This window comes from Heterocephalus glaber, unplaced genomic scaffold (genome assembly GCF_053883595.1).
Source record: "Heterocephalus glaber isolate CG9 unplaced genomic scaffold, H.glaber_assembly_v1.0 deba00001461, whole genome shotgun sequence".
Classification (NCBI taxonomy): Eukaryota; Metazoa; Chordata; class Mammalia; order Rodentia; family Bathyergidae; genus Heterocephalus; species Heterocephalus glaber.
In genome coordinates, this window is record NW_028258308.1 from 32,791,185 (window position 1) to 32,818,477 (window position 27,293).

The following is a 27,293-nucleotide window of genomic DNA, read 5'->3' on the forward strand; positions in this document are numbered from 1 at the left end:
ACAGCCATTCTTTCAGGAGTAAGATAGAATCTCAGTTTTCTTTCAATTTGCATTTCTTTAATGGCCAGAGATGTTGAACATTTTTTCTTGTATGAGAAATTTCTATTCATTTCTTTTAAACATTAATTAATTAATTATTTTTGGAGACAAGGTCTCGCTGTATAGTTCAGACTGGTCTTGAACTCATTATGTAGCCCAGGCTGGCCTTCAACTCACGGCAATCCTCCTGTCTCAGCCTCCCAAGAGCAGGGATTACAGGCATGTGGCACCAGGTCTGGCTGTATTCATTTCAGCTGCCCATTTTTTGATTGGGTCTAATTTTTTGAATTCTTTATATAATCTAGATAGTCTTCTGTCCAAGGAGTAACTGGCAAAATTCTTTTTCTCATTTGTAGTTTGTCTCTTCATTCTATTGGTTGTTTGCTATGCAGAAGCTTTTTAATTAGATATAGTTTCATTTGTTGATTCTTAAATGTTATTTCTTGTACAAAGGGGGTTTAGCTTGGAAAGTCATTACCTGTGCCTGTGTCTTCAAGAGTTTTACCTGTTTTATTTTCCAGCGAATTCAGTGTTTCTGTTTTGGTATTTCGGTCTTCAATGCATGTTGATTTTGTTTTAGTGCATGGTGAGATATATGGGTCTAAATGCAATCTTCTGCATGTGGATAGCCAGTTTTCTCAGCACCATTTATTAAAGGAGCTATCTTACCTCCAGTTTATGTTTTTGGCCCCTTTGCCAAAGATCAGATGTCTGAATGTACCTAGGGTTGTTTCTGCATCTTCTATTCTGTTCTGTTGATCTACATAGCTATTCCTAATGCCAGTACCATGCTGTTCTATCACTGTACCTTTGTAATATAAGTAGAAGTCTGGGATTGTGATGCCTCCTGCTTTGGTCCTGTTGCCCAGGATTGCTTTTCCTATTCTGGGTTTCTTCTGGTGCCATGTGAATTTTAGAATTGCTTTCTCCAGTTCTGAGGAAACTGTTGATATTTTGATTGGGATTGCATTAAATCTATATATCAGTTTTGGAGGTATGGCCATTTTGACAGTATTGGTTCTGCCGATTGAGAAACAGGAAATATCTTTCCATTTTCCAATATCCTCTTTGATATCTTCCTTTAAGAGTATTATACTTTCCATTATAGAGGTCTTTCACTTCCTTGTTAGGTTAATTCCTAAGTTTTTAATTTTTCTTGAAGCTATTGAATGTTATTTTCTTCCTAATTTCTTTTTCAGTGTTCATTATTGGTATAGAAGAAAGCTATTGGGTTTTTTTTTGTGTTGATTTTGTTTCCTACTACCTGGCTGAATTTGTTTTCTAGATCTAGGATTCTTTTGGTGGAATTTTTTTGAGTATTCTATGTAAAGGATCATGTCATTTGTAAATAGGGATAGTTTGACTTCTTTTCCTGTATGAACCCTCTTTTCTTCTTTTGTCTGATTGCTGTAGCTAAAGTTTTGAGTACTATAGTGAATGAAAGTGGTAATAGTGGACATTCTTGTCTAATTCTGGTTTTCCCCATTTAATATGATGTTGGTAGTGGGTTTGTCAGATTGAGATAAAATCCTTCTATACCCATTTATTTATTTATTTATTTATTTTTATCAAGAATGGGTAGTGTATTTTCTCAAAGGCTTTTTCTGCACCTATTGAGATGATCATGTGATTTTGGGCTTCTGTTTATGTGATGTTATATTTGTTGATTTGCATATATTAAACCATCTTTGCATCCCTGAGATAAAGCCGTCTTGTCATGATATATGAGTTTTTGATGTATTCTGTTTGCCAGAATGTTGTTGAGGAGTTTTGCATCTATGTTCATTAAATGATTGGCCTGTAGCTTTCTTTTTCATTTAAGACTGTGTCTGCTTTTGGAGTCAAGGTAATACTAGCTTCCAGGAATGAATTTGGCATTACTTTTTACCTTTGAATTTCATTTGAGTTTGAGATATGTTGGCATGAGATCTTCCCTAAAGTTGTGGTAAAATTCAGTGGCAAATCCATCAGGTCCTGAGTTTTTCTTAGTAGCTTTTGCTTTACTGCCTCAATTTCATTGTCTATTATTTGACTGCTCAAGGCTTTTATATCTTCTTATATCTTCTGGTTCAGTTTTAATAATTCATATGTACCTAGGAATCTATCCATTTTGTCCAGATGGTCCAGATTTTGGAGTACAAGTTTTTGAAGTAGTTATTAATAATTTTCTGGATTGTGATGGTATCTATCATGATTTTGCTTTTTTCATTTACAATTGCATTGGTATGGATCTTTACTTTTTTTGATAAGTTTGGCTAAAGATTTGTCTATTTTGTTTGTTCTTTCAAAGAACTCGTCTGATTCATTGTACTTTTTTTTAGTCTGAGTTTCACCTCTGATTTTTATAATTTCTTTCTTTGTACTGGCTTTGGATTTAGATTGTTTTTGTTTTTCTGGGACCTTGAGGTACAACATTAGGTTATTTATTTGGGCTTGCTCTGTTTTTGTGATGTGGGCATTCACAAGTATAGACTTTTTCTTAGGACTACTTCCATTGTGTCCCATAGGTTTTGTCATATTGTATTGGTATTATCATTTAATTCTAAAAACTAATTTCTTCCATGATTTCTTCTGTGACCCACTGATTATTAAGGAGTGTATTGTTTAATATATGTTTGCATAATTTCTGTGGTTTGTTTTGTCATTGATTTCTCATTTCATTACACTATGGTCTGATAGTGTAATTTTGATGAGGGAATTTCTGGGCATGAGGTAACTTTGATTCTTTTGTACTTACTTAAGCACGCTGTGTGAGCTGGTATGTGATCTGTTTTGGAGAACGTTTTGTGTGAAGAATGTGTGTTCTGTTGAGTGGAACTCTAGATATCTATTACGTCCATGTATTTGAAGTTGTGGTTCAACTCTGATATTTCTTTGTTGATTTTTTGTCTGGTTGATCTGTTTATTTGTAATAGTGGCATATGGAGGTACTCCACTGTAATTATGTTGATGTTTATGTGATCTTTTATGTCCCATAGTGTTTGTTTTATGAAATTGGTACGTACATATTTATAATTTATATCTCTTCCTATTGAATTGTTCCCTTAACCAATATGTAGTGACCGTTTTTGCTTCTTCTGGTCAGTTTTGGCTTGAAGTTCACATTGCCTGAAAATAGGATAGTTGTTGCTGCTTGCTTTAAGGGTCCCATTGCATGGAATATTGTTTTCCATCCTAGATGTTTAGTTTGTGAATTTCTTTTTGGATTAAATGTTTTTCTTGTATGCAGCATATCACTGAGTTTTGTGTTTTGATCCAGTCTGCCAGTCTGTGTCTTTTGATTGAGGAATTGAGATCATTCACATTGAGTGTTACTACTAAAATGTATTGACTCATTCCTGACATTGTGTTATTTTTCAATTGATGATTCCTTTTATTTTTTCCTTAACTGCTCCCAAACTCTTTTTGATGTATTCATTCCATTAGCATTTTGGACCTTCATTATCTGTCTGAGATATCCTTGAGAGGTTTTTGGAATGCTGGTTGGTGGTTATGAATTTTTGAAGGTTCTCTTTGTTTTGGAAGGTCTTTATTTCTTCATCAATTTTGACAGTTTTACAGAATTTATTAGTCTGAGTGAGTTATTTTCTTTTAGAGTTTGAAACACTTCACTCCAATTTATCCTGGCCTGTAAAGTTTGTGTTGAAAAGTCTACTGGAGTTCTAATGGTTTTATCTTTATAAATGATTTGTTACGTTTCTCTAACAGCTTTTAAGAGTCTGTCCCTGTGTTGGACTTCTGGCATTTCAACTACAGTGTGTCGTGGAGTTCTTTTCTGTTTTTAATATGTGAATTATAGAGTATTCAAAAATAAGAAATAATATGGCCCATGCTTTTATCAATGCTATTATTATAGGTGTAATAAATGTTAATAATAAATGCAGAGGTAGATACCTAATAAGAAGGCTTAATTTAATAAGGTAAGGTCAGTTGGATTTGAAAACCTTATGGATCTCATGTTTTATTTAAGTGATTTCTGATTTTTTAAAAGTAAATATTGGACTAGAGATGTAGTTTAGTAGTAGAGTGCTTGCCTTAAAAAGGTAAAGATTGTATTCAGAACTCTGAGAAGTAGGTATGATTTTTTTTAAGAGTAATTTTAAGGTTGTATTTTTGACAGTGCACCTTCTATAGTTATAACAGATTCTTTGTAAGAAGGCAATAGAAATGTTTGGAATTAATGAGTTCTTTTTAAAAAAAATTTTACTCAGGTTCCAATAGTTGCACTCACTGCTACTGCAAGTTCTTCGATCCAGGAAGATATTATACATTGCTTAAAACTGAGCAATCCTCAGATTACCTGTACTAGTTTTGATCGACCAAATCTGTATTTAGAAGTTGGACGAAAAACAGGGAATATTCTTCAAGATCTACAGCCATTTCTTGTCAAAAAGACAAGGTAAGAATTTTGGTAGCTATTTCCTTCTTTTTAGAAAATGTTTTACTTTACTTTTTCAAATTATTTCCTTCAGCTGGGCATGATGGTGTATACCTGTACTCCTAGCACTCAAGCTGTGGCAGGAGGATGGCAGTAAGTTTAAGGCCAGGTGATGTACACAGCAGGACCCTGTCTCAAAACAAACAAACAAACACATTAATTTTCTTTAAATACATGTTTAACATATTTCAGGATTCTTTCTCGCTGTGGTTCAAGTGTAGTATTACACAATTTAGTGACTAAAGAAAAGTGTATTTTTGAAGGCAGGAAGCAATTCTGCTATTTTTATATTGTATACTGTTGCTCTTAATGATTGACTAGTAAACATAAAAGGAGTCCTTCATCTGAATCCCATCTGGTTTGCTAATTGAATGAATGACTTCAATTTCAGGGATTTTATAAAAGGTCATCCTGTAAACAAGTTGGAGCCTCTATCATATTCCAAGGAACATCCTAGACACTATATGTGAACTACTTTAATCCTTGTAATTGCTCAGGATGCTACATATATTTTTCATCTTACTGACAAAGAATTTTGTCATTAGAACGTTTGTCTATTTTGTGAAAAATGCATTTATAAATATACTAAGAACCTTTACTAAGCCTTATTCTCTTATCTGTTTGCTCATTGTGAAGTTTATACTATTTTTATGTGACGAAGTGTATTTTTTAGTTAAGATACATTAAAATAATGTTTTTCTTACCATTACAAACACAAAACAAATCCAGGCAAACAGAATATTAAGAGCATGTGGTGTGTTCTTCAGAAAGGGATAAAAATAAGAGAAGATAGGTCCTAAGTTAAGGAATGCCTATAGTTATTCTTGATGACCTTTTGGAATAATTTAAATGTAGGACTTGCTACAGGCTTAGTTGCCTTTGTTTAGAATAGAAGCAGAAGGAAGTAGATATATTCTGTGTGTCATGGCTGCCCTAGTGGTCTCTTTGGAGGGAGTGCTCATTGTGCTTCACTTTCCTTCCATCCTAATGGGAAAATGTTCTCTTGCAGGTGGTTGTTTTTTCTAGGTTAGATGTCTCCAGTCAGATCATTATCTAACCTGTAATCTTTGATTGTCTTCTGTCTGTATAGTTGTCAGTTTCTGTTTTTTTCTTCTCATGATGACCCTCTTGTTTTGAAACAGTTTGCCTTTTCTGTTTTGGTGACAGTTTGTTTTCCTATTTTTCTGATAGTTAGCCTTATGATATGCAAATGTTTCCTTCTCAGTATTTTTTATGTTAATTTTCTAATTGCGGAGTTACTTTTTAGCCTGGACTATTATAATCTCTTTTTTTTTGTATTAAATTCTTTTATTGGTACGTTGTAGGTATACAACACAATTACAATTCTCATTGGGAATTGTACCTTTACATAATGCATTTTGGTTCTTATTTTTTCCCCATTCCTAGCCCTCCCTTCACACCCTCCACCCTTCCCTATTTACAAAGACTTTATTTCCATTTTTTCCATTTCTCAGCATTTTTCCTTTCCCCTGCCCCTCCCACTACCCCTACCCCTTTGGACCTTTTCTTTCTATTTTGCATTATCGATTATTCATTCTAATCATTGGTACATTTTAGGTATACAATATAATGACATTCGTCATTGGAAATTTACACCTTTACATAGTCTCTCTTGGTTCTTATTTTTCACCCTTGCCCAGCCCTCCTTTCAACCCCTCCATTCCTCCCTATTTACAAAGATTTTGTTCCTATTTTTCCATTTTCTCATATGAATCCCATTCCCTTCTATCCTTTCCCCTAGCCCTCCCACTTCCTTCCCCTTTGCCCCTTTGCTTCCTATTTCACATTACCTATTATACATTTAGTCCTTATTTACACTTTCAGTTTCTCACACCAGAGAAACTATTCAGTATTTACACATGCGTGTCCTATTTATTTCACTTAAGAGTATCGCCTCAATGTGCATCCACTTAGCTATAAATGTCTCTAATTTCTCATTTTTTATGGCTGAGTAGTACTCCATTTTATAAAAAAGCCACATTTTCTTTATCCAGTCTCCAGTTGATGGACATTTGGGCTGTTGCCAAGTTTTAGCTATTACAAACTGTGCTGCTCTGAACATGGGTGCACATATATCACTGTGGTATGATTCTTTTAATTCTTTGGGGAAGATCTCCAGCAGTGGAATAGTGGGGTCAAATGGGACTTCCAGTCCTAGTTCTTTGAGGTATCTTCATACTGATTTCCACAGTGCTTGCACCAGTCTACACTCCCACCAGCAGTGGAGCAGGGTTCCTCTTTCCCCACAGCCCTGCCAGCATTTGTTATTGGTTGATTTCATGATAGCAGCCATTCTTTCTGGAGTGAAGTGGAATCTCAGCGTTGTTTTCAGTTGCATCTCTCAAATGACCAGTGATGTTGAACATTTTTTCATGTATTTATTTGCTATTTCTACTTCTTTGTCTGAGAAATGTCTGTTCATTTCAGATGCCCATTTTTGGATTGGGTCTTTAAATTTGGGAGGTCTGATCTTTTTAAGTTCTTTATAGATTCGAGATAGTAGACCTTTGAGGAAGAGCAGGTGAAGATTTTTTCCCACATTGTGGGTTGTCTCTTCACACTGCTGGTGATTTCTCTTACTGTGCAGAACCTTTTTAATAAGAAGAGATCCCACTTGTTGATTGTTTGTGCTAGTTCACGGGCAACTGAGGTTTTGTTCATAAAATCTTTTCCTACACCGATGTCTTCAAGGGTTCTACCTAACCTCTGTTCCAACTGGTTCAGAGTTTCTGTTTTCATATTTAGATCTTTAATCCATTTTGATTTTAGTTTAGTGGATGGTGAGAGATATAGGTCTAGTTTTCATCTTTGGCAAGTTGAAGCCCAATTTTTCCAGCACCGTTGATTAAAGAGGCTGTCTTTCCTCCAGTGAGGGTGTTTGGCTCCTTTGTCGAAGATGAGATGGCTGAGTGTGTCTGGCGTTGTTTCTACATCTTCTAATCTGTTCCACTGGTCCTCAGGTCTGTTTCTTTGCCAGTACCATGCTGTTTTTATCACAGTAGCTTTGTAGTAGAGTTGCAGGTTGGGGATTGTGATACTCCCTGCCATGTCTCTGTTACCAGGAATTGCTTTTGCTATTCTGGGTCTCTTCTCGCACCAAATGAATTTTTGAATTGTTTTCTCGAGGTCTAGGAAGTATGCTGCTGGGATCTCAATTGGAATTGCATTAAATCTATATAGCAGTTTTGGAGGTATGGCCGTTTTCACTATATTAATCCTTCCTACCCGGGAGCAGGGGATGTCTGTCCATTTTCTGATATCATCTTCAATCTCTCTTTTCAGAGTGCCATAGTTTTCAGAAAAGAGGTCTTTGATTTCTTTCATTAGGATGATTCCTAGGTATTTCAGTTTTTTGGATGCTATTGTGAAAGGGATTATTTACCTTATTTCTCTCTCTGTCTGTCATTGGTGTAGAGGAAAGCTATTGATTTTTGTGTGTTGACCTTGTATCCAGCTACTTGACTGAATTTGTTTATTAAGTGTAGAAGACTTTTGGTGGAGTTCTTGGGGTCTTCTATATAGAGTATCATGTCATCTGCAAATAATGATAATTTGACTTCTTCATTACCTATCTTTATTCCTTTTATTTCTTTCTCTTGTCTAATTGCTGTGGCTAATGTTTCCAGAACTATATTGAACAAGAGTGGTGATAGGGGACATCCTTGTCTTGTTCCTGATTTGAGTGTGAAGGATTTCAGTTTTTGACCATTTAGTATGATATTGGCTGTTGGTTTTTCATAGATGGCTTCTATCAGTTTGAGGTAGAGACCATCTATTCCAATTTTTGTAGGGTTTTTATCATAAATGCATGTTGGATTTTGTCAAATGCTCTTTCTGCATCTATGGAGATAATCATATGGTTTTTGTCCTTGGCTGTATTGATATAGTGTATTACATTAATTGATTTTTGTATATTGAACCATCCCTGCATCCCTGGGATGAATCCCACTTGGTCAGGGTGTATGATCTTCATGATGATCTTCTGCATTCTGTTTGCCATTATCTTATTAAGGATTTTTGCATCTATGTTCATTAGTGAGATTGGCCTATAGTTCTCCCTTTCGGTTGGGTCTTTCTCTGCTTTGGGGATCAAGGTGATGCTTGCTTCCAGGAATGAATTTGGGAGTATTGCTTCCCTTTCAATTTCATTGAAGAGTTTAAACAGTAGTGGCAGTAGTTCCTCTCTAAAGGTCTTGCAGAATTCAGCAGTGAAGCCATCAGGGCCTGGGCTTTTCTTAGGTGATAAGTTTTTTATTATGTTTTCAATTTCATTGGTTGATATTGGGTTGTTCAGAATTTTTAGGTCTTCTTCGTTCAACTTTGGTAATTCCTATGTATCTAGGAATCTGTCCATTTCTTCTGTGTTGTCCATCTTATTGACATATAGGTTCTGGAAGTAGGTATTGATGATCCTCTGGATTTCTGCTGGGTCTGTTGTAGTTTCACCCTTTTCATTCCTAATTGCATGGATTTGGGCCTTTTCTTTCCTTTTTCTGACAAGGTTGTCTAAAGGTTTGTCAATTTTGTTGATTCTTTCGAAGAACCAACTCTTGGCTTCATTGATTTTTTTGTATTGTTGTCTTAGTCTCCATTGCATTGATTTCTCCTCTGATCTTTATAATTTCCTCCCTTGTATGAGCTTTGGGGTTGTCCTGCTCTTCTTTTTCTAGAAGCTTGATGTTCAGCATCAGGTTGTTTAATTGGGCTCATTCTGTTTTCCTAATATGTGTATTCACTGCTATGAATTTCCCTCATAAGACTGCTTTCATTGTGTCCCACAGATTCCGATATGTTGTATTGTCATTGTCATTTAATTGAAGGAACTGTCTGATTTCTTCTTTAGTTTCCTCTGTGACCCATTGGTTATTCAGAAGTGTGTCGTTCAATTTCCACGTGTTTATGAAATTTTTTGAGTTTCTTTTGCTATGGATCTCCAATTTCATCGCACTATGGTCTGATAATATACAGGGGATACCTTCAATTCCTTTGCCCTTACTTAAACATGTTCTATGTGTGAATATGTGGTCTGTTTTTGAGAATGACCCATGTGCAGCTGAGAAGAATGTGTATTCTGATTTTGTGGGGTGGAAGACTCTGTAAACATCTGTTAAGTTCATTTGTTCAGGAGTTCGATTGAGTTCTCGTATTTCATTACTTATTTTTAGTCTAGTTGATCTATCTATTTGTGACAGTGGGGTGTTGAAGTCCCCCACTACACTTGTATTAGTGCATATATGACTTTTCATGTCCATTAGTATTTGTTTTATATAGTTGGGTGCACTAGTGTTTGGTGCATAGATATTTATGATTGTCATCTCTTCCTCTTGGATTCTTCCCTTTACAAGGATGTAGTGTCCTTCTTCGTCTCTGTTAATCAGTGTTGGTTTGAAATCTACTTGATCTGCAAAGAGGATAGCTACTCCTGCTTTTTTTCGGGTTCCTGTCGCATGGAGTATTGTTTTCCACCCTTTAACTTTCAGTCTATGAGTTTCCTTTTGAATGAAGTGTGTTTGTTGTATGCAGCATATTGTTGGATTTTGCTTCTTGACCCATTCTGCCAGTCTATTTCTTTTGATTGGTGAATTGAGACCATTAACATTGATGGTTATAACTGAAACATACTGACTTGTCATTGTCATGACTTTTTCTTTTTGTTGGGTTCTCCCCCTTTACATTTAATTTCTTGTCATGCCAGATGGGTTCATTCTGCTTTGCTTCCTGGGGTTGTGATCCTCAATGTCTGTTCCTAGGCTATTGTGTCAAATTCTTTGGAGTGCTGGTTTGGTATTCACGAAGTTCCTAAGGTGCTCTTTGTCATGAAAGTATCTTATTTCTCCATCCATTTTGAAAGATAGTTTTGCAGGGTACATCAATCTGGGTTGGAGGCTGTTTTCTTTTAGGGCTTGGAATATGTCACTCCAAGCTCTTCTTGCCTTGATGGTTTGTGTTGAGAAGTCTGCTGTGATTCTGATGGGCTTACCTTTGTATGTGATTTGTTTCTTTTCTCTGACTGCTTGGAGAACTTTGTGCTTCTGTTGTGTTTCTGGAATCTTCACAATTATATGCCTATGTGTAGATTTTTTTTTGATTAAGGCTATTTGGAGTCCTATATGCCTCACTTATCTGTATGTCAAGCTCTTTTCCCTTGTTTGGGACGTTTTCTGCCATTATTTCTGTGAAGAGATTTTTTTATGTCATCTGCACTCTCTCCTGTTTCTTCATTGAGCCCAATCAGTCTTACGTTATTCTTTTTTGCATCATCTAGCAGCTTCTGGATTGATTTCTCATGTTCCCTTATAATTTTGGAGCGATTTTTCTTTTCCTGGTCACTAATTGCAATCTTATCTTCTATATCTGAAATTCTGTCCTCACATTGGCTCATTCTGCTGTGTAGACTTTCAGTGGAGTTTTTCATGTCCTGGAAATCTATTGGCATCTGTTTTATGGATTCCATTTGTTTCTTATGTTGGTATTCCATCATGTTCCTCAGCTCCTCTCTAGATTTATTAATCATGTCTTGCACTAGGGGCACAGTTTCTCCTTTTATCTGAGAAATTATTTCTGATTTCATTTTTTCCAGATCCCCTTTTGTTGCGAGTTCAGTGGATCCAGGTGGTTGAGTATCAGAGTGTTCCATCTCATTTCCCTTTGGGGTTGCTGTAGGTGATCTGGAAGTCTGGTTTTGAGACTTATTTACGTGTTTTCTCATTTTGACTGGGGCGGGTGGCTGTTAGCGCCTGCACAGATTTCCTCCTCTGAGCTGGGTGAGTTGGGACTGGGGCCTGGAGCAGCGGTAGGGATGGTGACCCGATAGCCCTTTCCTGTGGGCTGGGAGCAGTGGGAGGGATGGTGGCTGGTAAACCCCTTTCTCTGGACCAGGAGCAGTGGGATAGTGGCTCATAAGCCCCTCCCTCTGGGCCGGGAGCAGTGAGAGGGATGGTGGCCCAGAAGCCCCTTCCTCTGGGCCAGGAGCAGTGGGACAGAAGGTGGCCCAAAAGCCCTTTCCTCTGGGCTGAGAGCAGCGGGAGGGATGGTGACCGAGAAGCCCCTTCCTCTGGACCAGGAGCAGTGGGATGATGGCTCAGAAGCTCCTACCTCTGGGCCGGGAACAGTAGGACTCAGTACCTTGGTCTGGTGGTCTGGTGTCCTCTCGGTCTTTGTAGTGTGGAATCAGGTGGCTGCCTGTCTGCAGCGAGGTGATTCGGTGTCTTCTGCGCGACTCAGGACCTCGGTAGGGCGTGCATAGACCTGCCTGTCTGCAGCGGGCTGATTCAGCGTGTTCTGTGCGACTCAGGACCTCGGTAGGGCATGGGCAGACCTGCCTGTGCAGCGGGGTGATTAGGCGTCTCTATTATAATCTCTTGTAACTGATCTCTCTTCTCCTCTGTGCTCTTTATTTCATTCTATCCGAAAATCCTCCCCTAAGTCTCAGAGCACCTTTCTGAAACTTTCCTGAAGGATGAAGACCAGACTCCTTTCCCTAATATTTGAGACCATTCAAGATTTTGATCTTTGATACGAAATGGATTTTGTAAAAGCAGATCAAGAAAGATTTTGTACCCATTTTCAATCATCCGCAGAGTTATCATAGCAAGCAACAGTTGAGAATAGAATGCTTTCTATAGATCTTAGGTTATGAAGTGAGAGTAATTAAGGCTTCAGAGTATTATTGCCTTTTATTTCCATTTTCTCCTCTTTGTTTCATTCTGTCATTTATCAGTATGCTTATTTTTCCTGTTAATTAAAATGTTTCTTAAACTAATCTTATCTTGTTTCTGTAGTCATAGTAAAAGTCTCAATATCAATTTGAACAGTGTAGATGCAAATACATTGAAAAGTACTTCAATCTTCCAGTCACATTGATCAGTTATAACCACTAATGGTATTTTGGCATTTAGCTGTCTAAAGTTTTGTTTTCTGATTCTCTTACTGTGTTGTGCACTCTCAATTTTCTTTTGTTGTTAAATTTATATACTATAATTTTATACTATATCCATTTTCTGTTTTCATTTAATGTATTAATTTAATGTATTAGTTAATTTATGTGTTTTTGCTGTCTTTTCTTATATTTTCTTAAATTAAGGCCTTACTAATTACAGTATTCGGATATTGGTAAGCAGTTTTTTCTTCTTTGAAAACATTTTAAAAATAAGATTTTTATACACTTAAAAATGTAATTTTTTTCATTCCCTTAAGTTGTTTACTGTAAATATTTATTATAGAAGCCCATTTGGTCACAGTCAAAACTTGGATTGAGTAGACTATTCAGTGAGACTCTTGGCAATAAAAATATTGCCTAATTTACTTCTCTCTTCAAATTTTTAGTGGCTTATGCCATTGTCCTTCTTAAAGGTTTTTATAAACATTTAACTTTTTAAATATTTACTTAGTATTTCAGAGTATGAATGTACATATTGATGAACATTTATTTTTCGGTATAATAGTTTTGTTTTGAATATTTGTGTACATTTTTTGTCATATAGGCAAGTATTTTTTGTAAAGTAAATTCCTAAAATTGAAATTGGTTCAACAGTTACATGCATTTATAATTAACTTTTCATTCTGAACTCATGTAGTCTTTTTATGTTGGCACTATAACTGAGTATATTTATGTAAATTAATTATTGAAGTATTAAATTCCCTGTGAAAATCATTGTTTATACTTTTAGTAGAAATCACAAGTTTCTATAGTAGACATTCTAACATATCTTTTATAACATTTATAGTGTCAAGTTTATTAGTAAATACTCTTTTGAATTATAAAAACTATCTTTCTTGTAAGAGAAGTCTTGATTTTGTGTAAATAGCTGTAGAAACTTAACTTTATAATCATAGAATAAGACTAATGTAACAAAATTTATGCATTCTGCTATGCAAATATAAATTTGTCAGTCTTATGTACATCAAGACTAGTTTGTTAGTCTAGTGAATGCCTTCCCACAAGTATTTATATATTTTTTTCTTTTATATATATTAGATTTTATTCTAAAACTTCTTGCCAGTTTTAACTTTAATTTGAACAAAAACTTAAGTCCAAAGTTTTTGGAGCTTAACCAATTCATTTCCACATTTGACTCTCCATAATATTTTAGATTTTTATGGAGATAAATATATCATTTTATATGCTTTTTTCTTCTAGTCTTTTATTTAAAAAGTAGAAAGGAAACGCGAGTGTAACATGGTGACATAGGTCTGTGATTCCAGGACTTTGGGTAGCCGAGGCATGAGGATCACAACAAGTTCAAGTCCTACCTGGGGAACTCAGAAAAAACCCTCTCTCCAAGAAAAAAAAAGAAAGAAAGAATGGGCTAGGGATGTAACTGAATGCAGAGACTCTGGGTACAATCCTAAAACAAAAACAGAAACAAAAAACACAAAGGGAAAGTTCAGTAAGAAAACTCAAACTGGTCTAAAGCGTATATATAATATTTATGTTTGTTCTCTTGTTCTTTCTTCTTTGTAGTTCTGAATGGGAATTTGAAGGTCCAACTATCATCTATTGTTCTTCCAGAAAAATGACAGAAAAAGTTACTGCTGAACTTAGGAAACTAAATTTAGCCTGTGGAACCTACCATGCAGGCATGAGTTTTAACACAAGGAAAGATGTTCATCACAGGTTCATGAGGGATGAAATTCAGGTGTGAATATCATCATTTCTCTTTATGCCTCATAGTGGAAATAAATATTTCTCAAACTGTTGCAGACTAGTTTAAATAGCAGGCTGTACCTATTGTGTAGGTCCATAGAGCAGGGAGCACTAGCTCTGTCGAGATAGGTTGTATAATCCAGGAAGACGCAATTTGAGTAAAGTCAGAATGTGTAAATAGAAGTTTGTCCAGTTTACGAGATCAATCGGTGATAAGGGCAATGAAATTTGTTCTAGCATTCCAGGAAGAAAGACTAGCAGGTGCAGACTGTGATCTGATAATGTCTAGGAAATTATCAGTGGTTTAGAAAGTTGGAGGGAAAGTCAGTGTGGAATAGGAATGGTACAAAGTATAGATGAAGAGGCAGCGAGGAACTGTTAGAGACTCAGGAAAAAGTTGAATGAGTTGGCCAGGGTAGCTTTAAAATTTGCAAAGAGGCAAGCAAGGCTCAGTGTAATATTTCTATAATTATTCTCTATTACTTTAGTTTGGGAATTTTTAATCTAATTGAACTTTCATCTAATAGGTAAAGCAGATTAAAGTATGATAATTCTGGTTGAAGTTGGTGTGAGGAAAAGAGAGTTTCCACAGGCCTCCCAGGAACCTTATAATCCTTAAAGTGCCACAAAATAAAGTTTAAATATTATTGACTACTCTATTATGTTTTTGAGCATGATGATTGTAACTGTATGAAGCAGAATCAAAAAATACAGTGAGTATGTTAACCAAGTTTTAAAATTTGTTATAGTCAAGAGCACATTGGCATCGGTTCTCCTCAAATAGCCTTCCTCCCTTTGAACAAACTTATCTCAGTTCTGGAAGTCCTCTTTCGTGACTGCCTTCAGTTTTGCTTCAGTGGCTGGAGTGCTGACCTGAATCTATTCAAACATTTATGTTAATTTTGACTTTGGGGAAGAGCCAGAAGTTTCACAGTTGCAGATTCACTGAAGAAGGTGGATGAGGACACCCTGTAATGTTTTTGTTTGACAGAAATTGTCATAAATGTTTTGAATTGATTCATAGCATCAAGGCAGCCATGAAAAGATATAGATGAGGACTTCTAGAACTTCTTCTGAAAGTGGAGAGAGTGATGAGATAAGTGTGTTCAAAGCAAGGAAAGTATTTGAGGGAGATTAATGGCACTGTATTTTTTTACATATTGTCATAACTTGTTTATTTGTATTTAAACATTCACTATAGGTTTTAATTGTAGAACTGACTGGAAGCATTAAGTAGGACTGAGGTCAAGTTGAAAAGGTGAAGAAGGAATATTGATGATGTTGTTATTATATTAGTACTAGAGCTGCGATTTCTTAAATGATTGGCCTGGTTCAGTGGGTGTCATATAGAATATCTGTGAGGATTTGAATTCAAGTCATATGAGTAGATTTAAATCAGCAACTTGACATTGTCAGCATCATATCCACAATCACACAGTCACTTGAAATCTATGCAGTAGCCCTTAAGTGAAGAGATAAAACTTAAACTCAGGCGTGATTTTTCTCTGTCCAGCCCCTCTTGTGATAGGTAGTTGTTATCCACCTAAGGCAACTTCGTTCAAACAACTTCAGAATCAAAATATAATTCAATGCTATGTCTATAAAATGCACTCTGTGGTCCTCTTGTAATACTTACCTGCCCTGAAACAACTATTCTCTTTCTTTCTCTTCTTTCCACAGATAAAAATCATTTCATAACTATTTAGAGATTTTATCTAAATGTGTGAATATTTTTATACATAAAATTTATTAGCTGCTATTACTGAATATTAATAATGACCAGTGTTCAAGGCATTAACAGACCAATGATTTTTTTCTGCTTCGAGGAATTACTGATTATTTTAAACTAAGACCTCTCCCAAAGATATGAGAGAGCACAAACTTTACCCAGGTTATCTTTTGTTGGGTACATCTAGTTTTCCTTTTAATATATGACTTCACTAAAATGTTAATATTTTGAAATATGGCTTACAAATCTTCACAGTGATATTTAACCATATCTAATTTTTATAAAGGTATACATAATGTGCATATGTATGTATATATATATATATATATATATATGCTGCTCTGTTTCCCTTTCTATGACAGGATGTTACAAATTTTTAGCTACTTTATGAAGATTAATAAATTATATTGATTATTCACCCTAGACCAGTGGTTGCAAACCTATGGCACGCTTGTCTAAGGGCTCATTGTATCATTGAAAGCTCTAAAAGGTTTGCTATCACTGCCCTAGGCTGATATTAGGTATTGGCTTTTTTTTTTTTTTTTTTTGGTACCGGGCATCAAACTCAGGACCTTGTGCTTATGAGGCAGGTGCCGGAACCACTGAGCTAAATCCCTGACCCTCTTTGTCTTTTTAAATGGCTCAAAAGCTTCACGTTTGAACTGAAAGTTCTCAAACACTTTCTCAAGATGATGAAAATACATTTCATCATCTTTATAGAATAGCCTGGTGCTCCATGCTATACCGTTGAGCTCTGCCTCTAGCTTTTCAAGACCATTTTTGGTTGTTTTCAGCTTTAGTTTGATTTGGTTTTAAAACTGTATGGCATGGAAAAAGATTTTGAATCTGGCATAGATAGGGACTTGGATAAAGTATACGGACAAATATTTCAAAAAATATCCTCTCTATTGTTGTTCGCATGTGACAGATAAGAAAGGGGAATGAGGGCTGGGGATTTAGCTCAGTGGCACCGCACTTGCCTCCCAAGCGCAAGGTCCTGAGTTCAATCCCTGGTACCAAAAAGAAAAAAGAAAAAAAGAAAGGGGAATGGGCTTCTGAAGAATGTCTCTTTCCAGGAGTTTTATACAAAATAAGATACTGTCCTGATGAAGCAGAGCTGTCTTGTTTATTTAGTTCCAAACTAAAAACAGTTCAAGATAAGGCCCAGTTCAATATTCTTTCTGTTTGTAGCTGTGTGGTCTTAAGCAAATCACTAGACCATTTCTTCTGTAGAGGTGTAATACACTGGGGGCAAAATAAACACTATATGCCCCCAGTTCTAACCATTTATGTGTGCATTAATCAACATGTCACAATAACTGAACTTTCTTTTAAAATAGTCATATTACTAGAAAATAACCCTTTTGATTTTGTTTGTTTTGGTAATGACAGCATGGCTATCCATATTATACTTGTAATCAGGATATCCTAACTAGTTTAGGAAAAACCAAGTTAGAACTGTGACTGTTAATGCAATACAATTCAATAAAGAAATCAAATAGAAAAAAGAATAGCCTGGTGCTCTTGGAATCGAGTGCTTGCCATTATTTATTGAGGGTTTACTGATTGTATAAATGTACTGAATTCTAAATATTCACTTTCCTGTTTTTTTACAGTTGATTTATACTTCAATGTGAGCCCAAACATAAAGCTGATCTCTTAATGATCTCTTAATGAATTCTCATTGAGTGATACTTAGAAACTTAATGTTTTTCATCTTATAATCTAAAAGACATTTATTTCCTCTTATTATAACCAAATTCAATCACATTTAAGCATAGAATAGCATTCTTAGTCTGTGACCATTCATTCTTGCATTTAATCCTTAATTTTGTATACTTTTATATTCTCATTTGCTCTTTCAAGATGTCTTAAATTTGTTTCCTTTCTGAAGTTATGAATAATTTATTCATAAAATATTTAAATTTATACCCGAAAGTTTGTAGGAATATTTTGAAAATGAAGACTGGAATTGATCTCATCTAAAAATAATATGATTAGAATTATTGTCTTGTTTACTGATACTTAAGTAAAGCAAAATTGCTTAGACTTCTTCACCCAAAGCTCTTATTATATTCATTCAATTTTCTCTCATCTTTCTCTTGCATCTTTTAATTGTTAACCATCTTTCTTCCTTTATTCTCATTTATCCTTTCCTTTCTTTCCTCTTTTTTGTTGTCCTAGTTCATCTTAGCATGTCTCTTTTTCAAAACAGCACTTTTTTATCAAATTAGTTCTGCCATGTTTTCAATGAAAATCATTAGCCCCTCATTCCATCACCACTTCTGTTTCCCATTCCTAACTCTGAGTCTTTAGGTGTTTGCTGTTGTATCTTGCCGTATTTTGTATACACTGCTATTTTTTTTTGGTACCAGGGATTGAACTCTGGTCCTTGTGCTTGCGAGGCAGGCGGCAGAACCACTGAGCTAAATCCCTGGCCCTATACTGCTATTTCTTAATTTTTGACTAATTGCAGGCATTATTAATTGGCTCTGCACTATGCAAGATGTAGGTTTAGCTCTCATATTCTGTACTTTTCTTTTGCCTCACCCAGTCCATGAATTTCTGACCTTGTTTCCTCTCAATGTATTTATATCATAATTTTGGTTAGATGACTGTACAAAATTTACACAATTTATAAATGTTTTTTTTTCTCTCCTGGTACTAGAAATCAAACTCAGGACCTTGTGCTTGCCAGGCAGGCATGCACCACTAAGCTAAATCTCTGGCTATAAATGCTTATAACCTTTAAACAATGAGGTGTATTATGATTACGTTGCTTGCCCTTTTGTATTCTTATTGTTAATACTTTATATGGTTTTAAAATTTTTTGTGTGTGCTTGTCACTGGTTCTTCCTTAATCTTTCCCCAATCATGTAAATCCTATCTCTATATATTCATACCTATTAGGTAGTTTATCAGTTTCAGCCTCTTAAATATGCAGAGATAAACTCATGTTTCACTGTACCATCATTATTAAGAAACTTCCATTTTAGAATAATGTTAGAATAAGATATCTGCAGATATGATGCTTAGAACTTCATAGTAATATGAAAGCATCATTTGATTTAATACAATACATATTTTAGGAATCTTTTCTATTATATATTGACAGAATGTTCAGAGATGCTCCTTTATTTGCTACTTTTTCTAAAGAGTGAATAGAAATCTCATTTTGTGTTCACCAATTCTTAATCTGTAAATTAGGCAAATAATCTTTTTAATCCATAAGCAACTGGTTAAAATTATATTAAATGCCAAAGTCTTGAGGGGAAAATGTTATTAATTTTTGGAAAGTTTTAATTCTGTATTTAGTTTTTCAAACTGTGTTGTTATTTATTTTCAGTGTGTCATAGCTACTATAGCTTTTGGAATGGGCATTAATAAATCTGACATTCGCAAAGTCATTCATTATGGTGCACCTAAGGAAATGGAATCATATTACCAGGAAATTGGTAGAGCTGGCCGTGATGGACTTCAAAGTTCTTGTCATGTACTGTGGGCTCCAGCAGACTTTAACTTAAATAGGTAAAAACATTTATTGCTTTCACCTTGCTGATTTTTTTTTTCCATGAAAGGATTTGAGACACTGTCCAAAATTACAGGTACATAATTTGTGAGTGCATTTAAAGCCCCCTTTCAAACCCAATCCCAAACAAAAAGCAGAAGGTATCTTTGAACATTTGTGATAAGTCCTGCCATAAAGAGGAGATGATCTAATCTCAGCCATGGCCCAGCCGGTGTGAGGAATTAACTAAATCAGGGGTATACTTGGACTTACAGATCTAATGGAATACTTAACTGCTATTGTGTAACAGTGAACAGTTTTCTTTTTTTCCTTACATCCTCTCAAATTGTAATATGTCTTCAACCGTAATTACATCAGATATTGTTTATTGTTGATTCTTCTCATGTTACAATAATAAATACTTATTGTAAAAATTTTCTACCAATCCTGTATGAATATCTTTACATTTCATTTCCTTTGTTAATTTCATGAGAACATGCCAGCTCTCTTCAACTATAAAAATTACTATGAATAATCATGTTATAGTGTACTGATAGATTGCCATAAAAATACTGCTTCAGTTTTTAAATTCATTCTACTTAAGTACTAAATAAGTATTTTTTGGCACTTAAATTCTTTGACATTATACTGGAAAGGAAAGCTTTATCTTGCAAAAATTTAGGGGAGGACCTAACAATTTATTCCTTCATCCAAAATAAGGAACAAAACCTCAGGAAAAAAGAAAAACCTGTACATGTAACCAGTGAGCTTGCCAAAGTGGGATTATTTTAAAAATATACCTCCATGTTGCTGAATAAACTGAGCTTTTCAGTGGATATATTAATTTATTTTATTAAAATAATGAGCCAATAAAGTCTTGTTTTTCTTCATCATTCATCAGTGTTTTTTTGAGTGACCACTGTGTTCTGAGAACCTGCTTTCATAGAATTCATAATATAATGGGAATGATAGATCTTAATTAGAATATCATACATTTGTGCATATATATGGGGTTTATTTTACTATTCTCTTTTTGCATTTGAAAATTTCAGTGATCAGTTTTTGTTATTAAAGGCACCATGCAAGTATGTTTGGTGTTATGTGTTAATACTATGAAGGAAATTAGAACTGTTAAGTGCTACAAGGGAAAGCTGTACTGAGTAGAGTATATAATAGCATGTGATCTTTACAAAGTTGAAAAAGTGGGCCAGGGATTTAGCTCAGTGGTTTCGCCACCTGCTGCACAGGCGCAAGGACCGAGTTGGATCCCCACTATGAAGAAAAAAACAACAAAAAAAAAACAAAGTTGAAAAAGTTGTTTAAGGCTTCCTTGAGGATGTGATAATTTAGGCAATATCTGAAAGAATAATAGATTAGTTAGGTAAAAATATTTTCTATAAATTTTAAACTTTTCTGGAATGATGAGTAGCTTTTGGTTCTTAACATAGGAACAATACAACCATCCTCTTCTTACAACAATTCTTATTTTCCTTTTATTATCAATGTCTTTATCAAGCTTTTTAGGAAGTAATTAAAATAATTGGGATACAACACAGCTGTGGATGATGCTGTATTAAATCTGAGATATTTGAAATATAAGTTGATTCCCTACCAGTTCTTATTTTATTTGCATATTACACTAGTTGCTGAAGACATTAAGAGCTTGAGTTTTGTATTGTGGCTTTACAGATTCATCAATAGCTATTTCTTGATTATCTGGATCTGCTAAGTGGTTGTTTCATTAAGATATAACAAGAAGTAACAGTGATTAGTAATAAAATATGATGCCAGAAAATCCATATAATCATCCTATTCATAGTATCTGTGGCGTATTGCTTCTAGCACTGCTGGAGATGCCAAAATCATAATATCTGGATTATTTATAATACCTATTACAATGTTAATACTATGTAAATAGTTGTTTTACTTTATCATTTAGGGAATAATGACAAGAAAAAAGTGTTTATGTTCAGTGCAGGGGCAAATATTGTAAACCTAATTGCATTTTCAACTTGAGGTTCATTGAATCAGTTGCTGAATGTTTAGTTATGGCAGGCCAACTTCTTTAATTTTTTTGTATAGATGTTATTTTTTGTATCAGTCCTAAATGAAATAAAGCTATAGGGTACTGAGGATAAAAAATTGAACTTTTAGGATGAATTTGTGTCATCATGGTGATAAACTTGTTCTAGAAAAAATGAAGTTTAAAAATAAGTGCAGTTAGTAGCTCTCAACTAAAGTGGTTACTAATTCATGAAAGTTATAGAGTACTTTATGATAAATTTCAGTGACAAAGAAACTTGGTCAGTCATCATGTAAGCATTTTGTAATTTTATTGTAATTTATTTTGTGATGCTGGGGATTGAACCTAGGGCCTCTCCCATGCTAGTCATGGCTGTTTTGTTTTTTTTGGCACTGGGGATCAAACTCAGGACCTTTCACTTGCGAGGCAGGTGCCAGAACCACTGAGCTAAATCCCCAGCTCTCTCCCATGCTAGTCAGTTGCCATACCACTGAGCTATACTCTGAGTCCTCATTTTGTAGTTTTATATTTGTTTTGCAGAAGCCATACCACAGACGAAATTCTGGTGCCCACAGTTGCTGTTATCTTTTTTTTTTTTAATTTTATTTTATTGGTACATTTTAGGTATACAATATAATGACATTCATCATTGGAAATTTGCACCTTTATATAGCCTCTCTTGGTTCTTATTATTCCTTCTTCCCCTGCTGTCCCTTCAACCCCTCCATTCCTCCCTATTTACAAAGACTTTGTTTCCATTTTTTCATTTTCTCCTATTAATTCCATTCCCTTCTTTCTTTTCCACTACCCCTCCCACTTCCCCTTCCCCTTTACCCCTTTTCTTCCTATTTCACATTATCTATTATACCTTTTAGTCCTTATTTACACTTTCAGTTTCTCACACCAGAGAAACTATTCGGTATTTACACGTGTGTCCTGTTTATTTCACTTAAGAATATCACCTCAATGTGCATCCATTTATCTATAAACGTCACTAATTTCACATTTTTTGTGGCTGAGTAATATTCCATTTTATAAAAAAGCCACATTTTCTTTATCCAGTCTCCAGTTGATGGGCATTTGGGCTGTTTCCAAGTTTTAGCTATTACAAACTGCTGCTATGAACATGGGTGCACATATATCACTGTGGTATGATTCTTTTAATTCTTTGGGGAAGATACCCAGCAGGGGAATAGCTAGGGCAGATGGGACTTACAGTCCTAATTCTTTGAGGTATCTCCATACTGATTTCCACAGTGGTTTTACCAGTCTACACTCCCACCAGCAGTGGAGCAGGGTTCCTCTTTCCCCACAGCCCCACCAGCATTTGTTATTGGTTGATTTCATGATAGCAGCCATTCTTTCTGGAGTGAGGTGGAATCTCAGCATTGTTTTCATTTGTATCTCTTGAATGACCAGTGGTGTTGAACGTCTTTTCATGTGTTTATTTGCTATTTCTACTTCTTTGTCTAAGAAATGTCTTTTCATTTCAGATGCCCATTTTTGGATTGGGTCTTTAAATTTGGGAGGTCTGATTTTTTAAAGTTCTTTATAGATTCACTATAGTAGACCTTTGTCTGAGGGACTTCTGGTGAAAATTTTTCCCACATTGTGGGTTGTCTCTTCACACTGTTGGTGGTTTCTCTTGCTGTGTAGAAGCTTTTTAGTAAGAAGAGATCCCACTTGTTGATTGTGTGTGCTAGTTCATGGACAACTGAGGTTTTGTTCATAAAATCCTTTTCCTACACCAATGTCTTCAAGAGTTCTACCTAACCTTGGTTCCAGCTGATTCAGCATTTCTATTTTAATATTTAGATCTTTAATCCATTTTGATTTTAGTTTAGTGCATGGTGAAAGATATAGGTCTAGTTTTAATCTTTGACGAGTTGAAACCCAATTTTTCCAGCACCATTTATTAAAGAGGCTATCTTTCCTCCAGTGAGGGTGTTTGGCTCCTTTAACAAAGATGAGATGGCTGAGTGTGTCTGACGTTGTTTCTGCATCTTCTAATCTATTCCATTGGTCCTCAGGTCTGTTTCTTTGCCAGTACCATGCTGTTTTAATCACAATAGCTTTGTAGTATAGATTCAAGTTGGGGGTTGTGATATCCCTGCCATGTCTCTGTTGCCTAGAATTGCTTTTGCTATTCTGGGTCTCTTCTTGCTCCAAATGAATTTTTGGATTGTTTTCTCAAGGTCCGTGAAGTATGCTGCTGGGATTTCAATTGGGATTGCATTGAATCTATATAGTAGTTTTGGAAGTATGGACATTTTCACTATGTTGATCCTTCCTACCCAGGAGCAGGGGTTGTCTTTCCATTTTCTGATATCATCTTCAATCTCTCTTTTTAGAGTGCTATAGTTTTTAGGGAAAAGGTCTTTGATTTCTTTCGTTAGGATGATTCCTAGGTATTTCAGTTTTTTGGATGCCATTGTGAAAGGAATTGTTTGCCCTATTTCTCTCTCAGTGAGTCTGTTTTTCATATAGAGGAAAGCTATTGATTTTTGTGTATTGACCTTGTATCCAGCTACTTTACTGAATTTGGTTATTAAGTCTAGAAGACTTTTGGTGGCATTCTTAGGGTCTTCTGTATAGAGTATCATGTCATCTGCAAATAATGACAATTTGACTTCTTCATTACCTATCTTTATTCCTTTTATTTCTTTCTCTTGTCTAATTGCCATGGCTAATGTTTCCAAAACTATATTGAACAAGAGTGGTGATAGTGGACATCCTTGTCTTGTTCCTGATTTTAGTGTGAAGGAGTTCAGTTTTTGACCATTTAGTATGATATTGGCTGTTGGTTTTTCATAGTTGGCTTTTCTCAGATTGAGGTAGAGACCGTCTATTCCAGTTTTTTGTAGGTTTTTTTTTAATCATAAATGCATGTTGGATTTTGTCAAATGCTTTTTCTGCGTCTATGGAGATAATCATATGGTTTTTGTCCTTGGCTCTATTGATATAGTGTATTACATTAATTGATTTTTGTATATTGAACCATCCCTGCATCCCTGGGATGAATCCCACTTGATCAGGGTGTATGATCTTCTTGATGATCTTCTGCATTCTGTTTGCCATTATCTTATTAAGGATTTTTGCATCTATGTTCATTAGTGAGATTGGCCTGTAGTTCTCTTTTTCAGTTGGGTCTTTCTCTGCTTTGGGGATCAAGGTGATGCTTGCTTCCAGGAATGAATTTGGGAGTATTGCTTCCCTTTCAATTTCATTGAAGAGTTTAAACAGTCGTGGCAGTAGTTCCTCTCTAAATGTCTTGTAGAATTCAGCAGTAAAGCCATCAGGGCCCGGGCTTTTCTTAGGTGATAAGTTTTTAATTACATTTTCAATTTCCTTGGTTGATATTGGGTTGTTCAGAATTTTTAGGTCTTCTTCATTCAACTTTGGTAATTCATACATATCTAGGAATCTGTCCATTTCTTCTGTGTTTTCCAACTTATTGGTGTATACGTTCTGGAAGTAGGTATTGATGATCCTCTGGATTTCTGCTGGGTCTGTTGTCATTTCACCCTTTTCATTCCTAATTGCATGGATTTGAGCCTTTCTTTCCTTTTTCTGACAAGGTTGGCTAAAGGTTTGTCAATTTTGTTGATTCTTTCAAAGAACCAACTCTTGGCTTCATTGATTTTTTGTATCATTCTCTTAGTCTGCATTGCATTGATTTCTCCTCTGATCTTGATAATTTCCTTCCTTGTATGAGCTTTGGGTTTGTCCTGCTCTTCTTTTTCTAGAAGCTTGATGTTCAGCATCAGGTTGTTTAATTGGGCTCATTCTGTTTTCCTAATATGTGTATTCACTGCTATGAATTTCCCTCATAAGACTGCTTTCATTGTGTCCCATAGATTACAATATGCTGTATTGTCATTGTCATTTAATTGAAGGAACTGTCTGATTTCTTCTTTAATTTCCTCTGTGAGCCATTGGTTATTCAGAAGTGTGTTGTTCAATTTCCATGTATTTATGAAATTTTTGAAATTTATTTTGCTATTGATCTTCAGTTTCACCACTCTATGGTCTGATAATATACAGGGGGTACCTTCAGTTCCTCTGCACTTCTTAAACATGTTCCATGAGCGAGTATGTGGTCTGTTTTGGAGAGTGACCCGTGTATAGCTGATAAGAATTGTGTATTCTGATTTTGTTGGGTGGAACACTCTGTAATCATTTGTTAAGATCATTTGTTCTAGAGTCCGATTGAGTTCTAGTATTCCATACTGATACGTATTGACTTATTGTCACGACTTTTTCTTTTTGTTGAATTCTCCCCTTTTACATTTAATTTTTTGTTGTGCCCAATGGATTCATTCTGCTGTGCTTCGTGGGGTTGTGATCTTTGTTGCCTTTTCCTAAGATATTGCCTAAAATTTTTTGGAGTGCTGGTTTGGTATTCATGAAGTTCCTAAGGTGCTCTTTGTCCTGAAAGTATCTTATTTCTCCATCAATTTTGAATGATAGTTTTGCAGGGTACATCAGTCTGGGTTGGAGGCTGTTGTCCTTTAGGGCTTTCAATACATCACTCCAAGCTCTTCTTGCCTTAATGGTTTGCATCGAGAAGTCTGCTGTGATTCTACTGGGCTTTCCTTTGTATGTGATTTGTTTCTTTTTTCTAACTACTTGGAGAACTTTGTTCTCCTGTTGAGTTTTAGGAATCTTAACAATTATATGCCTATGTGTAGATTGTTTTTGATCAAGACTATTTGGAGTCCTATATACCTGACTTATCTGTATGTCAAGTTCTTTTCCCCTGCTTGGGAAGTTTTCTGCCGTCACTTCTGTGAACAATTTTTTTATGTCATCTGCACTCTCTCCTGTTTCTTCTTTGGTTCCAATCAGTCTTATGTTATTCTTCTTTGTATTGTCTAGCAGCTGCTGGATTGATTTCTTGTGGTCCCTTACAATTTTGAAGCAATTTTTCTTTTCCTGGTCACTAATTGCAATCTTATCTTCTATATCTGAAATTCTGCCCTCACATGGGCTCATTCTGCTGTGTATACTTTCAGTGGAGCTTTTAATCTCCTGGATATCTGTTTACATCTGTTTTATGGATTCCATGTTAGGATCCCATCGTATTCCTCAGCTCCTCTCTGGATTTATTAATCATGTCTTGCACTATGAACACAAACTCTGCTGTTATCTGAGAAATCATTTCTGATGTCATTTTTTCCAAATCCTCTTTTGTTGTCAGCTCAGGGTGTCCAGGTGGTTGAGTATCAGAGTGTTCCATCTCATTTCCTTTTGGTGTTACTGTGGGTGATCTGGAAGTCTGGTTTTCAGACTTGTTTATGTGTCTTCTGATTTTGACAGGGGTGGAGGGGTTTGGTCTGGGCGGTGAGGGCGAGGCACGTGGGTGTGTGCTGTTGGTGCCCATGTGGCTCACTTCCTCTGTGCTTGGAGCAGTGCTAAGGTGGCCTGGAAGCCTCTTCCTCTGTGCTTGGAGCACTGGTATGGCAGCCCGTAAGCCTCTTCCTCTGCACTGGGAGCGGTGTCGTATGGCGGCCTGGAAGCCTCTTTCTTCTCCCTGGGAGCAGTGGTATGGCATCCTGGAAGCCTCCTCCTCTGTACTGGGAGCTGTGCTATGGCGGCCTGGAAGCCTCCTCCTCTGTGCTGGGAGTGGTGCTACAGCGGCTGGGAAGCCTCCTCCTCTGTGCTGGGAGTGGTGCTACGGCGGCTGGGAAGCCTCTTCCTCTGGGCTGGGAGTGGTGGTATGGCGGCCCAGAAGCCTCTTCCTTTGCCAGATGGGGCAGTGCACCTGGTGGATTGTCGTGGCTAACTTCTGGGGTTGAGGCTGTTGTACAAATCTTTCTTGTTGGGCCCCACGGAGCACACACAGAACTCCTCAGGCTGCTGTTTCTCAATCTGAGATCATTTTAGGCC

The 27,293-nt window shown here is 35.9% G+C and overlaps 1 protein-coding gene across 10 annotated transcripts in view; it reads left to right on the top strand.

Annotated features, from left to right (window-relative positions):
• Wrn (WRN RecQ like helicase) overlaps nucleotides 1–27,293 on the top strand; it is a 169,281-nt gene that overhangs the window by 90,506 nt on the left and 51,482 nt on the right. For all 10 annotated transcript variants that reach the window (XM_021236843.2, XM_013076106.3, XM_021236847.2 and 7 more), the window contains 3 exons: nucleotides 4,251–4,438; nucleotides 13,962–14,136; nucleotides 19,220–19,401. In XM_021236843.2, the coding sequence (XP_021092502.1) occupies nucleotides 4,251–4,438; nucleotides 13,962–14,136; nucleotides 19,220–19,401 (545 nt within the window). The remainder of the gene's footprint in view (nucleotides 1–4,250; nucleotides 4,439–13,961; nucleotides 14,137–19,219; nucleotides 19,402–27,293) is intronic.